Source organism: Anopheles cruzii, chromosome 2 (assembly GCF_943734635.1).
Source record: "Anopheles cruzii chromosome 2, idAnoCruzAS_RS32_06, whole genome shotgun sequence".
Taxonomy (NCBI): Eukaryota; Metazoa; Arthropoda; class Insecta; order Diptera; family Culicidae; genus Anopheles; species Anopheles cruzii.
The window spans coordinates 46,687,337-46,699,554 of NC_069144.1; the positions used below are offsets into that span (position 1 = coordinate 46,687,337).

The 12,218-nt window shown below is 50.0% G+C and overlaps 3 protein-coding genes across 10 annotated transcripts; 2 read left to right on the plus strand and 1 right to left on the minus strand.

Annotated features, from left to right (window-relative positions):
- Positions 1-37: 37 nt before the first annotated feature.
- LOC128268779 (dnaJ homolog subfamily C member 5 homolog) lies at positions 38-7,607 on the plus strand. 8 transcript variants are annotated; one of them, XR_008269167.1, is made up of 9 exons: positions 38-508; positions 1,593-1,731; positions 1,801-1,953; positions 2,072-2,203; positions 3,049-3,114; positions 4,304-4,514; positions 4,766-4,852; positions 5,313-5,572; positions 5,841-7,607. XR_008269167.1 is itself a non-coding variant. In XM_053005992.1 (7 exons), exons 1-7 carry the CDS (start codon positions 489-491, stop codon positions 5,849-5,851), a joined length of 732 nt encoding a protein of 243 aa, XP_052861952.1. In that variant the 5' UTR covers positions 38-488; the 3' UTR covers positions 5,852-7,607. The 8 variants fall into 8 exon arrangements, 1 of the variants encoding a protein (XP_052861952.1); XR_008269166.1 differs by having other exon boundaries at positions 5,316-5,572; XR_008269168.1 differs by lacking the exon at positions 5,313-5,572 and having other exon boundaries at positions 4,766-4,896.
- Positions 7,608-8,159: 552 nt separating this feature from the next.
- LOC128277447 (cytosolic non-specific dipeptidase) lies at positions 8,160-10,698 on the plus strand. Its single transcript, XM_053015903.1, has 3 exons — positions 8,160-8,300; positions 8,389-8,623; positions 9,406-10,698. The coding sequence occupies exons 1-3, from the start codon at positions 8,257-8,259 to the stop codon at positions 10,579-10,581; spliced, it is 1,455 nt and encodes a 484-aa protein (XP_052871863.1). The 5' UTR covers positions 8,160-8,256; the 3' UTR covers positions 10,582-10,698.
- Positions 10,699-10,734: 36 nt separating this feature from the next.
- On the minus strand, positions 10,735-11,889 carry LOC128267621 (OCIA domain-containing protein 1). The gene is made up of 5 exons (XM_053004505.1): positions 11,766-11,889; positions 11,573-11,707; positions 11,329-11,510; positions 11,093-11,262; positions 10,735-11,014 (listed from the first exon to the last, which is right to left on the minus strand). Exons 1-5 carry the CDS (start codon positions 11,820-11,822, stop codon positions 10,749-10,751), a joined length of 810 nt encoding a protein of 269 aa, XP_052860465.1. The 5' UTR covers positions 11,823-11,889; the 3' UTR covers positions 10,735-10,748.
- Positions 11,890-12,218: the final 329 nt, after the last annotated feature.

Below are 12,218 nucleotides of genomic sequence, written 5' to 3' on the forward strand. Positions count from 1 at the left end.
CGCTGCAAATTATACAGGGTTCTGCGCCAAAGTACGGACGACCACGGGAACGAAGGAGCTGCTGGATTTTTCAGTGCAGCTGCGATCCGAAAACTAACGCTGCCCAGACTCGGTCCGTGAAAATACAGCCGTTTGCTGTTTGTGATACGCGTTCGAAACGTAATTGCTGCCGCCGAAACTGTCCGGTTGAGTGTGCCATCGTTGGTCGGTTGTGTGGTTGCCTAGTGTGTGAGTTTGGTTTATTTTCGGGGAGTTAGCAGCGGGAACGCGGGCACCTCCCTTTGCCACGGTAGAGCTGAAGTCATCGCCGTTTGGTCAAAGTCTGCTGACTGGATGTAAAGCCAGCGTACGCTCTAAGTACTCGTTCCGGGTAGTTTCTCCGGATTTTGGCTGTCTGAAGACCAGCCGCACCACAGCATCAAAGCTAGCCAGTATCGTTTGGCGTAAAACATCTGCCAGTGTGCTGCACATCGAAAAGGCTTATCACAATGGATAAAAGAAAATTATCGTAAGTACGATTCGTCGTGGGAGGGTGCGGACACGACGCACATACGAGAGTGGTGCATACATTCCTACACTCAAGGTACCATATAAATGATATCTCCCCCTGGAGAGAAACGCGCAGAAGAAAGTTCACATCGACAGCGTTTCGACTTTTGCCACTTGGCGCATGAAAAAGCCGTGTAGCCGTGGCATCGTATTAAATACTGGGAAGTATCGATTTTTTCCACCAGACAAGCTGTGAAGGGCTGCTTGAAAAATGTTGGACAGCCACCGTGAAGTGGAAACTCGCCCAAACAGGCACATGTCCTTGTTAGTGGTTTTACTGTGACTTCTCGTGCGAATAAGGACAAATCGTTTAATCATATGTGTATCCTAATGAGGCGCACACCACACTATCGCAGCATGCCTTGTGACTGTGTGTGTGGTGCGGTAGGTTCGTCCAAGGATACGTCGTTTGGCGTACGATACTTGCGGGCTCGGTTGCTCACGCACACCACGAACGTGTTGTGTTTTTCAAGACAACATCTTGAGGTGGAAGGAATCCCCGGAGCAGCTGCCGCAGCAGACCATTTGGCAGCACACCGCTAACTCAGGCTATCGCACATTTCTTTTCCCATGCCACATGATGAACAAGCACTTACCGAAGGATCCTAATGTTCGTTTGTAGTTTCTTCTTTGCTTGAAATTATTGCAACGTTATTGAAAAAATCTTCGCTATCGCTATTGAACTGTAGCAGGCATTGAGTTTTCCCAGTATACCGAGTAACTAAGTGGCAACGGCGTGACTCACGCACAGCACGCAAATGATTAATTAAGCGATTGGTTGAAAAAAAAAACATCACAGACTCACGGTTCCGAAACTGATAAGCAAAACGCATGCACGAAAGTGTTGAGGACATGAAACAAAACATAAACAGTATGTGCTCGAATAGGATGTCACGTTCGATTTAGGCAATCAATTTCGGTGTTGGGTGATTTAACGTCGTTTTGCGTCGTTCCATGGCGCTATTTCTTTTTTGTGTTTGATTAATTTTCATGCTGTGTGTTTCTCTTCCTCTCGGCGCACATATCCGCACACACATACGCAGTACATCCGGGGACACCCTGTACCTAACGTTGGGACTGCCCAAAACGGCCACCGCCGATGAGATCAAGAAAACGTACCGAAAACTGGCCCTAAAGTACCACCCAGACAAGAACCCGAACAACCCAGAAGCAGCGGACAAGGTAGACAAGGACTCGGCACGGCGGCGGACAACGGCGATCTAATTGTGCCACTCTTTCGTTTCGTTTTAGTTCAAAGAGGTCAATCGAGCCCATTCCATACTGAGTGATTTGACGAAGCGAAACATCTACGATAACTATGGGTCACTTGGACTGTACATTGCGGAGCAGTTTGGCGAGGAAAATGTCAATGCTTACTTCGTCGTTACTTCGCCTACCTGCAAGGTACGTGACACGGGACGGGTCAACCGCGATCGAATACAGTGTGTCCCCCCGACCGGGACCCGACCGGAGCGTTATGTGGCTAACTTCCGATTCCGTATTTTGATCGATTCCAATTTAGGCGTTGTTTATGATTTGCGGTATTATTACGGGATGTTACTGCTGCTGCTGCTGTTGCTGCTGCTGTAACTTCTGCTGCGGAAAGTACAAACCCGTACCGCCGGAGAACGCTGGCGATTATCATCATCTGCACGTGAGTACTCGATTTCGTATCGCTGACATTCGGGCGCCCCGTGGGGTTAGAAAGCATTCTGTTAGCCGCTTGTTGCAACCCCTACTATTTGCGCACTCAATACGCCGCCGCTTGCATTACGCGCGTGGATTAGGCTACGAACGACTCCACAAACGCGGACTGGGATAGCAAGCCTTGATCCTTGGTCTTCACGAAATCTTCTATCAATGTGTGCGCAACGGTGCGACAGCGGGATGCAGCGGAATAAGATGCAGGGGATAGGTTCTCCTGGGTTGTCGGTTAGGGAAGGTGTTCCTTTCGTTCGACTATCGTGTGAAGTGTGTGTGTGTGTGTGATTAAAGTGTCTAAAAAATTTTACTCTAACCGATATTAGTTTGGTTTTTGTTCTTCTAATTGGATGTGCGTAGAACGAATTGGTCAGGCATCGGTAGGTCAGTTGGCCCCCGAAACGTAGCGGATAAGAAATCGAATATATCAATTCGTTCGGTCGCGCTAAATCACAATCTTTTGAATGCAAAAAAAGATAATGCTGCTCAACAATTGGCCTCATGTTATCATTGCTCATATCATCCGTTCTTTTCGTTTCGATTAATCATCCAAATTGGCCCCTACTTTTCTGTTATTGCACTGCACTTCTAACGATCTCTCCTGTTGCGTTGGCCTGTGTAGATTCGAATTGACTTCCCCCGGGAACACCCGGGTCTGGCTGACCGGGATTCCTTGGCGTATTCATCATTCACACACCTCTCATCCACACGCGCCATCACCGAGTCAATGTTATCACGCTATGTTTCTATCATCCGGTTTTTTTTTCTACATGCTGTTTTTTATTCTACATTTATCAGAGAGATGGTGCCAGTAGTAGCAACGCAGGGGAAGGATCGGCCGTCACAGAACAGCCATCGCGAAGAGTACGTATTGGTTTATCATTTGTACACCTTTTGTTTCGTTTATGTGGCCATTTATTACTATCATCTCATACTCATCCTCATCATCATCGCGCACGTTTTCCCTTTTTACTACCGATATTCTACTAATCGTTTTGGTTCATTTCTCGCTTCGAATCACAACATCTCCCCATTTGTCCACAAGATCCGCTGCTCATCTCGTGATTGAGCGAGAGAGAGCGAGAGAGATCGAGTTTCACCATTTCACTTCACGTAGAATTGCTCCTTAACACCCGTTTTTAACTTATTTTCTCTTTTGTTTTCTCTTCTTGTTTCTTTACTTAGTTGGAAACTATTTCGTAGACAAAATGTGTATTAAATTTAAAAGTAGACAACCCAAACAGAACAGAAACGAGAGAGAGAGCGAGCACCAAGGGGTCTAAACTAGTTGAGGCAAATTAACACAACTCATACTGGTAGATCCTCTGTGTGTATCGACGCAGGGCGCAGTTGTGTGCCCCGTTGTGTGGGTCAATTGGACAAATAAAGGCTCTGGTGGCACCAGTTAGCGGTAGATAGATAGTGTTAGCCATCCCAAACAGATACAGAATTCCAGCGATCTTGTAAGACAGCACGTTAAAATCCGTATGATCGACAGCCGACGTCGTTGTTGGCCCTAACCTCGGAATGTAATTGAGTTTGCGTTATAATATTGAATGGTAAATAAATTTCAAGCGAACGTCTTCGGCCGTCCCGAAAGATAGAATGCGGTGCGTCTTTCGTTCGGAGCGGCTCGGGGTGTGTTTGGCCGGCGTACATGGTAAACGGGGTTGCGTTGCTAATCGTAGTGTAATGGCTTTGTTGTGTTTGACGCTCCTCACAGTTTATTAGTCGTAGCACACGTGCGCGCGCACGCGTAACTAACCCGGTTTGGTTGGGATCCATGAATTTTTGATAACAAGTCACCGGGCACAAGAGCCAAGTCAATTGTTCCCGGTTCGGCACGGGTTGTTCCTCTGTGTGTGTTCGTCCTGGGGGGTAGGGTATAATAGAAAACAATAGGCGGGTAGTTGTTGTTTGTTTTGCTTTGCGTGTTTGTGTTCCCGCAGCAGCATTATTGGTATTGGCGTTATGCGCGCGCGCGCTCCCTCGGATCGATTGTGTTCCCTTCTCCCTCCCGCCGATTAATGTGTGCTTCTTGTTGTTGTTTTAGGAGGACCTGGCAGATCTGGAGGACAACGGTGGCGGCAGTGGCGGCGGTAACCCGGTAACGGCACAACCGCAAGCCGGCCAGGCACAGGGTGCCGGCATGCCGGTGTACGCGATGCCTCCGCCATCGGCCAATCCGACCAATCCGTTCACCGGGTCGGCCGCGACCGAGAGCACGGGCCTGAAGACGGCCAATCAACCGGTGTACACACCTGGTAAGGCGTTGCTTTTATTGGTTTTTATTTTGTGTGCTGTCCCCCGGGGGGGCCAGAAACCCCCCGGGCCCGAGTTGCCTGCCTGACTCATTCTTCGAGGGGAGCCCTCCCATATCCACTGAATGTGCCATATCTGTTGCGGGTTGCTCGTGCTGTGTTCGTGTTCGTGTCCAACGGCTAACGAGTTTAACGCCTATTTCTCCCATTCCTATCATTCGCCGCCATCGATCGATCGGAACTCTCTACCATAGGACACTAAAATGCATTTCGGAGCACCCGGTTCGCGCGGTACCACGTGGCTTCTCACGTTCAGACAAAACCAAAACAAACATAAAATGGTAAACTTTGCCTTTCTGCTCTACGACATTACTCTCTCACTCATGTAGGTATACCCTTAGACGGTGCAGTTCTGTGCATGCCATTACGCGCCTCCTCCCGAGGATCGCCTTTGATTTGTTTGATCGGTTTCTCATTCACTTGTCCGTTGTTGTTCGTTGTGCTTTAAACTCTTTGCTAGTTTTGTGTCCTGATAGAGGAGCGGTTTATTAGAGAGGGTAGCAGGGTGCATGAAAACCCGTGTACTTTCCAACGCATGATAAAGCACAGGCAGAGCAGCAGAGTGTGGCCGCCAGCAATGCACGCGGTGCGCCCTCATCATCATCATCACGCTTCCGGTTTGGTTTTGTGTTGTAGCACGACGCCGCATGTCCGTCGATCGATTTGCTTTTTTATATTTTTCCACATAGCGACCAATTACTAAGGAAATCGTTTATGTTTTGTGCACCATTTCTGACCTAGGAGATTTGCTCCAGTTTTGAAGCTTTCCCCCACGGCAATCGCGAGGGCGCGCTCTCGTCTGATCGGAACGCGATCATCATCCCTCCTCCGTGCCACGATCGGCAACAGCACGCACTGTCGTCGTTGTTGTTGCTGTTGTTGTTATTAAGTTATGCGCTCCTTGGTCATCGTCCCCTTTTACACCCATCAACACCGTTCTTCGGGGCTCTCGAATCCTACCAATTGATGGCATGTAGCCCCTCGCGCCGTGTACAATCGCCGTAAGTAAAACGTGCGCGGAGATGCACACCAGTCGAAAGCGGTCGCGAGAGACTCATGTTACCAGCCAGAAGAACGTTAAATTGTAATTAGAAATTTAGATGTCGCTGCTGCTGCTACCTTCCTAGTAGATGTGTGTGTGTGTATTGTTAGCACCCCAGGATCGAAGCGATCGTCGAGTCGAGTAGTATTGACAGTAGAAAAACTCTCCTTTTGATCTTCATCCACGATGCCGGACGATGCTAACCGATCCTTTTTCTCCCGTTTTAGGTATGAAGTGAAGCTGTTAATCGTCGCCATTAATCATAATGTTGTGTGTTTGTGGTTCTCGTCGTGCACACGCTCGGCGGGTGTGCCCGGTCCGAAACTCGCTTCGCTCGCCGCCGCCACTCGCAGTGTAACCTATATCACTCGTGCAGCGGATTGCACGAAACGTTGGACAAGAAAACCAGACATACAATGTATTGTAACAATAATAACAAATCGTAATACTAGCGCAGAGAGCAAGATAGAGAGCGAGAGAGCGATAGAGTTTGTGTGTGCGTGGAGGATGTTAAGAACAATCGAGAGAATACAGCGAGAGAGAGCCGAGGAGATATATCTGTTTTAAGAAATATTTATACGTTTAACGATTGAGCAAAACAAAATGCGTGTCCCGGCACCAGTTCCTCTTTATATCTCTCTTCTTGTGAGATATTTTGCACACAGATATGCACTTCACCCCAACACAAGCGTGGGGCTTTAGTCGATCGTGTGTGTGTGTTTTTGTCTTTTTCGATCGTGTGGTGTGTGGTGGTAGACAAAAATCAAAATTAAACTCCTTATCACATCATCATGTGTTTTTGCTGTTACTACTAGAAAAGTACCAATAGAGAGAGAACGGTCCGCCGAGCACCGTGCGTGGAACTGTGCCCCGGGGACGTTTTGTTTTAATTGAACACACATCCGATGGGCGGATCGGGTTCGGATGGAATTGCTGTGTGTGGTGGTATCCTCCGGGAGCACTGATTAAAGTTGAAATGAGCGCGAACATTAGCAAAGTAGATGGAAACGGTTCGGAAAAGACACCTATTGGAACGGAAACACCGAAGACATGAATTGCAATGGAAACCGAAACCGCAAATAACGTGAGGCATAGCGGGAGAGCCAGAGAGAGAGAAGATAGGTTAAGTTGGCAACGATCAACAATAAACAACAAACTCCGTTTCACGCCCTCATTTATTGAGTGTTCAGATTCAGACTTGAGATTTTTGCAATTCATATTCGCTTCAATTTCGGGACAACGAGCAGCAGGAGCATTAAGTTTACGTCGTCCGGGACGGACCTGCTAGGCCGGCGAAGAGAGCCAAACAAAGGGGACGTCACACGTAGGCTTGTTATGTTTTGTGTAGCATCTCTTGTATCTCCTCAGCGTGGCAGAGAAACCCAAATCACATCCCGCTCCAAGGATGGACACAAATTAAACAAAGAACAATACACATATATATACACACACACAAAAATTCATATATCTTATATCCATTTATCCCGAATTTCCAAAGCATTCGAAGCAGGGTCGGGATCGAGAAGCCTCACCCGGCATTGTTAGCGGCATTGTCTGTGTTGTTGTTGGTGTTCTCTCTAGGCGTGTGTGTTAGGCGTACAAGATGTGTAACTCAGAATTCATAAGGCGTACCTAACGAGAGGTAGGAAGACTCATGGAACGACATCATCCGACCGCTGTTGGGAGGCGAAGGAAAACACGCGTCAAAAGGACGACGACACGCGCGGACACGATGCGAAGCCCGTACAATTTAAATACTGTAAAAATACGCGTACACGAAGGAGCGCAGCACCAACGGCGGCGCGTGGTGACGTGTGCCGGCCGGAAACCCGGCGAACCTCAATTTCCAAAACAATTCACGGCGCGCCGACGACGTGTTACGATAACCCCGATTCTCTAACTCTAACGAATGTAATAATAAACAAATCCTAAGACCTGAACGACGAAACATTCATTGCCACACGTACGTGTTATGCAAAACAATCCAACCCAAAAAGGCGTAGTCCACAAAATAGAGCCCCGCGTCAAATAAAACCGGAAACAACCTCTCCTTCTCGAGCGTCCGCTGTGCGCTCTGTTGTCTATGTCTCTGCCGGAAGATGACACATGCTACCGATGTTTAGTTCTTTTCCAGGTTCCCCGGTGTTTGCCCGCCTATCTTTTTCTCTCTCTTGATGCTGTATATATTTTTAATCAAATGGACTAGGGACTAGTTTCTGTATTCCGAACTTCCGCCTCGATGCTTTGTTGCATCGCTAACACAACGCGTGAATCTCCCAGCAACCGGAAGTACGCCTTATCTAGGCCTACGACGATTTGTGATGCCCCGCGGGATGGAACCGCGATTGCGGTTCCTTACGATCTGCAAATGATCGAAAACCACACGGGAATGCGACGCATCGCGTGAATCACGCTTGAAGCTGTGAAGCTGCATGCTGTAAACGAAAATATTCCCGTTCGCCTGTGTGTGCGTGCGGTTGCGCGCGCGATAAGTACGAACCGATGTACCGATAAGTTTTCCGGAATTTACTCAGTCGTAGCCGAAGCGTTGAGTGGAACAAATCTTTAGTGTTTTTCGGCAATTGTTCCCGTGGCATCGTCGTCGTTCGTGAGTGCGCAAACCATAGTACATTGATTTGAGAAATGGCAGACGCACAGCTTCCCACCGTTTTGCAGAAACTGTTCAGGTATTTCCAGGCCGGCTGAACCGGTTCCGCTGGTACCGGGTGGGTTCTTGCAAATAATCACTCCCTTGTTTCCCTGCTCCCTGCGCAGCCACATCGATGCCAATCAGGGCCGCTACATCGATGCGCTGCGTGAAGCGGTCGCCATCAAATCGGTTTCGGCGTGGGCCGATTCGCGGCCGGAGATCTTCCGTATGGTCGATTGGGTGGCCGACCGGATGAAGAAGCTCGGTGCGACGGTCGAGCTGGCCGACGTGGGCAAACAAAAGTTATCCGATGGTCGCGAGCTGGATCTCCCGAAAGTTATCCTAGGGACGCTTGGCAACGTAAGTGGATCATCCCCCCTTTCCGGCGATCATTCGCTCCGACGATGTTCGTTCGCTTGCCCGAAAAAGGGAAGTCGAAATACCCCCTAACCTAGAGTCGAAAGCCGGGTTGCCGAAAAGTCAATGAACTTTATACTGATCGTGGCCGGAACGGCGGTGTGTGGGACGTGACGACGTTTAATATGTACACACAATCTCGTCGTATAAATGTTTTCTTCGGTGGTGTCATACAAAAGTGCATTGTCAAGTAAACAGCGCCGCGAAGCTCTTGCTTTTGCTACAAAATGCTTGTGCAGCAAACGTAAGCCTTCTACGTTCGTTCTCGGCTTTCAATGAAGGGTGACTAATCATTTTGCATGCGCGATAATTTATTTGTCGCAATGAAAACACCCGGGGCAGCGCGCGGTTTGTTGATTTGTGGCTTATTTTTACTTCATGCTCCGACCACAAATAAAGGGACGGGACTGCTGATAAGAGGACGGATCTCTTCGTGCGGTTGGGGGCTTACCCTACTCGGCAAAGCTCGCCGGGGGATGGTCTCGCGTTACTATGTGCGCAACATGATATTAAATGAGCAATCAATAGATCCTCAATGGTCAAGCACTTGATTGATGTGCTGCTGCCTCGCGATGAACGGTTATGAGGTGCTATCATCAGGTGGCTTATCGCATTCCCTCAGGGCATTTCCTTCGACCTTCGCCTTCGTCGTCGTATCGTAGTGTGCTATTGTTCAATTGGCGTTCTTTCTTTTTTCTTTGGAACCCCCATTTTGGGCTGGGTAGGATCCGGCGAAGAAAACCGTGTGCCTGTACGGGCATCTGGATGTGCAGCCGGCCCTCCTGGAGGACGGCTGGGCAACGGAACCGTTCGTGCTGACGGAGAAGGATGGCAAACTGTACGGGCGCGGTTCGAGCGACGATAAGGGACCGGTGCTCGGGTGGCTGCATGCGATCGAAGGCTACCAAACGATCAAGGAACCACTGCCGGTCAATCTGAAGTTTGTGTTCGAGGGCATGGAGGAGTCCGGCAGCGAGGGTCTCGATGAGCTGCTGTACGCTCGTCAAAAGGACTTCTTGTCCGACGTGGACTATGTGTGCATTTCCGACAACTACTGGCTGGGGACCGATAAGCCGTGCATCACGTACGGTCTGCGAGGTATCTGCTATTTCGACGTCGAGGTCAGCGGTGCTCACAAGGATCTGCACAGCGGCGTGTTCGGTGGAACCGTTTACGAAGCGATGAACGATTTGGTGTATCTGCTGGGCACGCTGGCGGATCGCGAAGGGCGCATACTGATACCGAACGTTTACAAAGAGGTGGCGCCGATGCTGCCGAACGAGCAGGCCATTTATGACGCGATTCACTTCGACGTCCCTAGCTATCGGGGCGAGGTCGGTGCCCGGAAGCTGATGCACCAGGAGGACAAAACCAAGATACTGATGCACCGCTGGCGGCAGCCCAGTCTGTCCATCCACGGCATCGAAGGCGCATTCTACGAGCCGGGCCAGAAGACAGTCATTCCGAAAAAAGTGATTGGCAAGTTTTCGATCCGCATTGTCCCCAACCAGACGCCCGACCAGATAGAGCGCTACGTTACGGAGTACTTGACGGCGAAATGGACCGAGCGTGGCTCACCGAACCATTTTGCCGTGCGCATGGCGCACGGTGGTAAACCGTGGACGGAGGACCCGAACCATCCGCACTATCAAGCGGCTCGGACGGCCACGAAGCACGTCTATCGCGTCGATCCGGATATGACACGTGAAGGGGGCTCCATTCCGGTCACACTGACACTGCAGCAAACGACGGGCAAGAATGTGGTGCTGCTGCCGATGGGTGCTTCCGACGATGGAGCACACTCGCAGAACGAGAAAATCGATGTCCGCAACTACATCGAAGGGACGAAACTGCTCGGAGCCTACCTGTACGAGGTGTCCAAGATTAGCAGCACTCCGTGATGGAACCGTGCCAGATGCCACCGCGTCCACTTCGCTCTATCGATAACACAGCATCACACAATCTAAGGCGGTGGTTGAGAACCCCGCGGAAGCATATTAACAATAAACTAAGCGGAAGAACCTATTTTACTCAACTATGTTTATTACTGTAATAGTCAAGCGCGTGACTACTGGGACCAGGCGTCACCGTATTTGTTTTTCGCTCCCGCCGTGCTGCTAGGACCGTAAGACTGGTCGTCCGAAGGGCCACTCGCTCTACGTTCCATAGGTTCGCGGCGAATCGGAGGGCTGTCTTCGAGGACCGCCGGTGCCCGGTACTGCTGCTGGTGGCGCCGTACGTACTCCTCCCGGTTCTGGCGTCGCATTTCCTCGTAGCTTTTGGATGCTTTCGGTGCGGGCGGAAGTTGCAGGTCTTCATCGAGGGTGCTCATTGCTGGAACAAGAGAGGTAGAAAGAGCGAGAGAAAGAGAGGAGTAGGAATAGGAACAACAATTCCCGGGTCTGCACTCACAGTCGAGAGTTGGCCGGCCACTGTCGTCTAGACCCGTGTACTGTGGAACTTCTACATCCATGTTGAGCGATCCGTTGTTGGTGAACGATTCATCAGCGTGACGTTCCAGGGTGGGCGTGGAAGCGAACGGGGTCAGCATACTCGATGCACCGAACCCTTGGTCCGGAAGACTGCGCGCAAATGGCAGGAACACAGCTGTACAGTGTTGTACCAAACAGGAGCCGATTTATACTTACAACTTGTCGGCCATCCCGGATGATCCGTGCTGACGACGGTGACGCAACATTTCGGCCAATCTCGAATTGGGAAGTTGCATGAGTTTTTCCGCACACCTGCCCTGGTAGCTAAGCTTGCCGATAAAGTACCCGAACGTAACGCCAACCAGTATCTTCGGTGCCGGCCCGAACCGTGCACTGGGCTGCCGTGGGGTGTGAGAGTTGGATTAGAACCTGACCCCGGTGCTACATTCTCGTATCTTACCTTCAGGTAGTTGTTGTTGACCGCATACCATGCCCCTAGTCCCAGCAGCGTGCCAAGTGGGAGCGATCGTTGAAAGAACGATTCCCGATTGCACTCCCGAAGGACGCGCAGTTCATCCGGAGAAAACTGAAAATTCTGTACGAACGAATCGGAGTGTTACAGGAAACCCCAAAGCAGGCGGCCCTTCACTTACCATGGCATTCGTTTGTTGTTGCCCGTCATATTGCTGCACCTGATCGTTCCGTTGCATGGCCAAGTAGGGATCGGATCTTTCGTACGGAAGAATTGCACTTTACGGGTTGTGAGTGTAAATAATGATGAAATTTGCGAAAAGCCGGCACAACACAACAGCTGATTTTGACAACGAACGTCAACGGCCAAATCTTCTCATGCAAAAATATGGCCAATCTCTTGGGTCGCGTTGAAACATTTCGGCGTGATGAAATATTTCACAGTGCCCTAGCAAATTTGACAAGCTCGAGCTGTCAAATTTGCAGCGGCGGTGGTTGTAAACAAAAACGCGCTCCAAAAACACGCACCACAGCGAGCGACGGTTTTCGGATTTCGGACTGCATCGTAGAACCGGATCTGCGGTCAAGAAAAAGCAAACAGGTAGAGCTCTGAACACACGTCGCACGTCATCGGC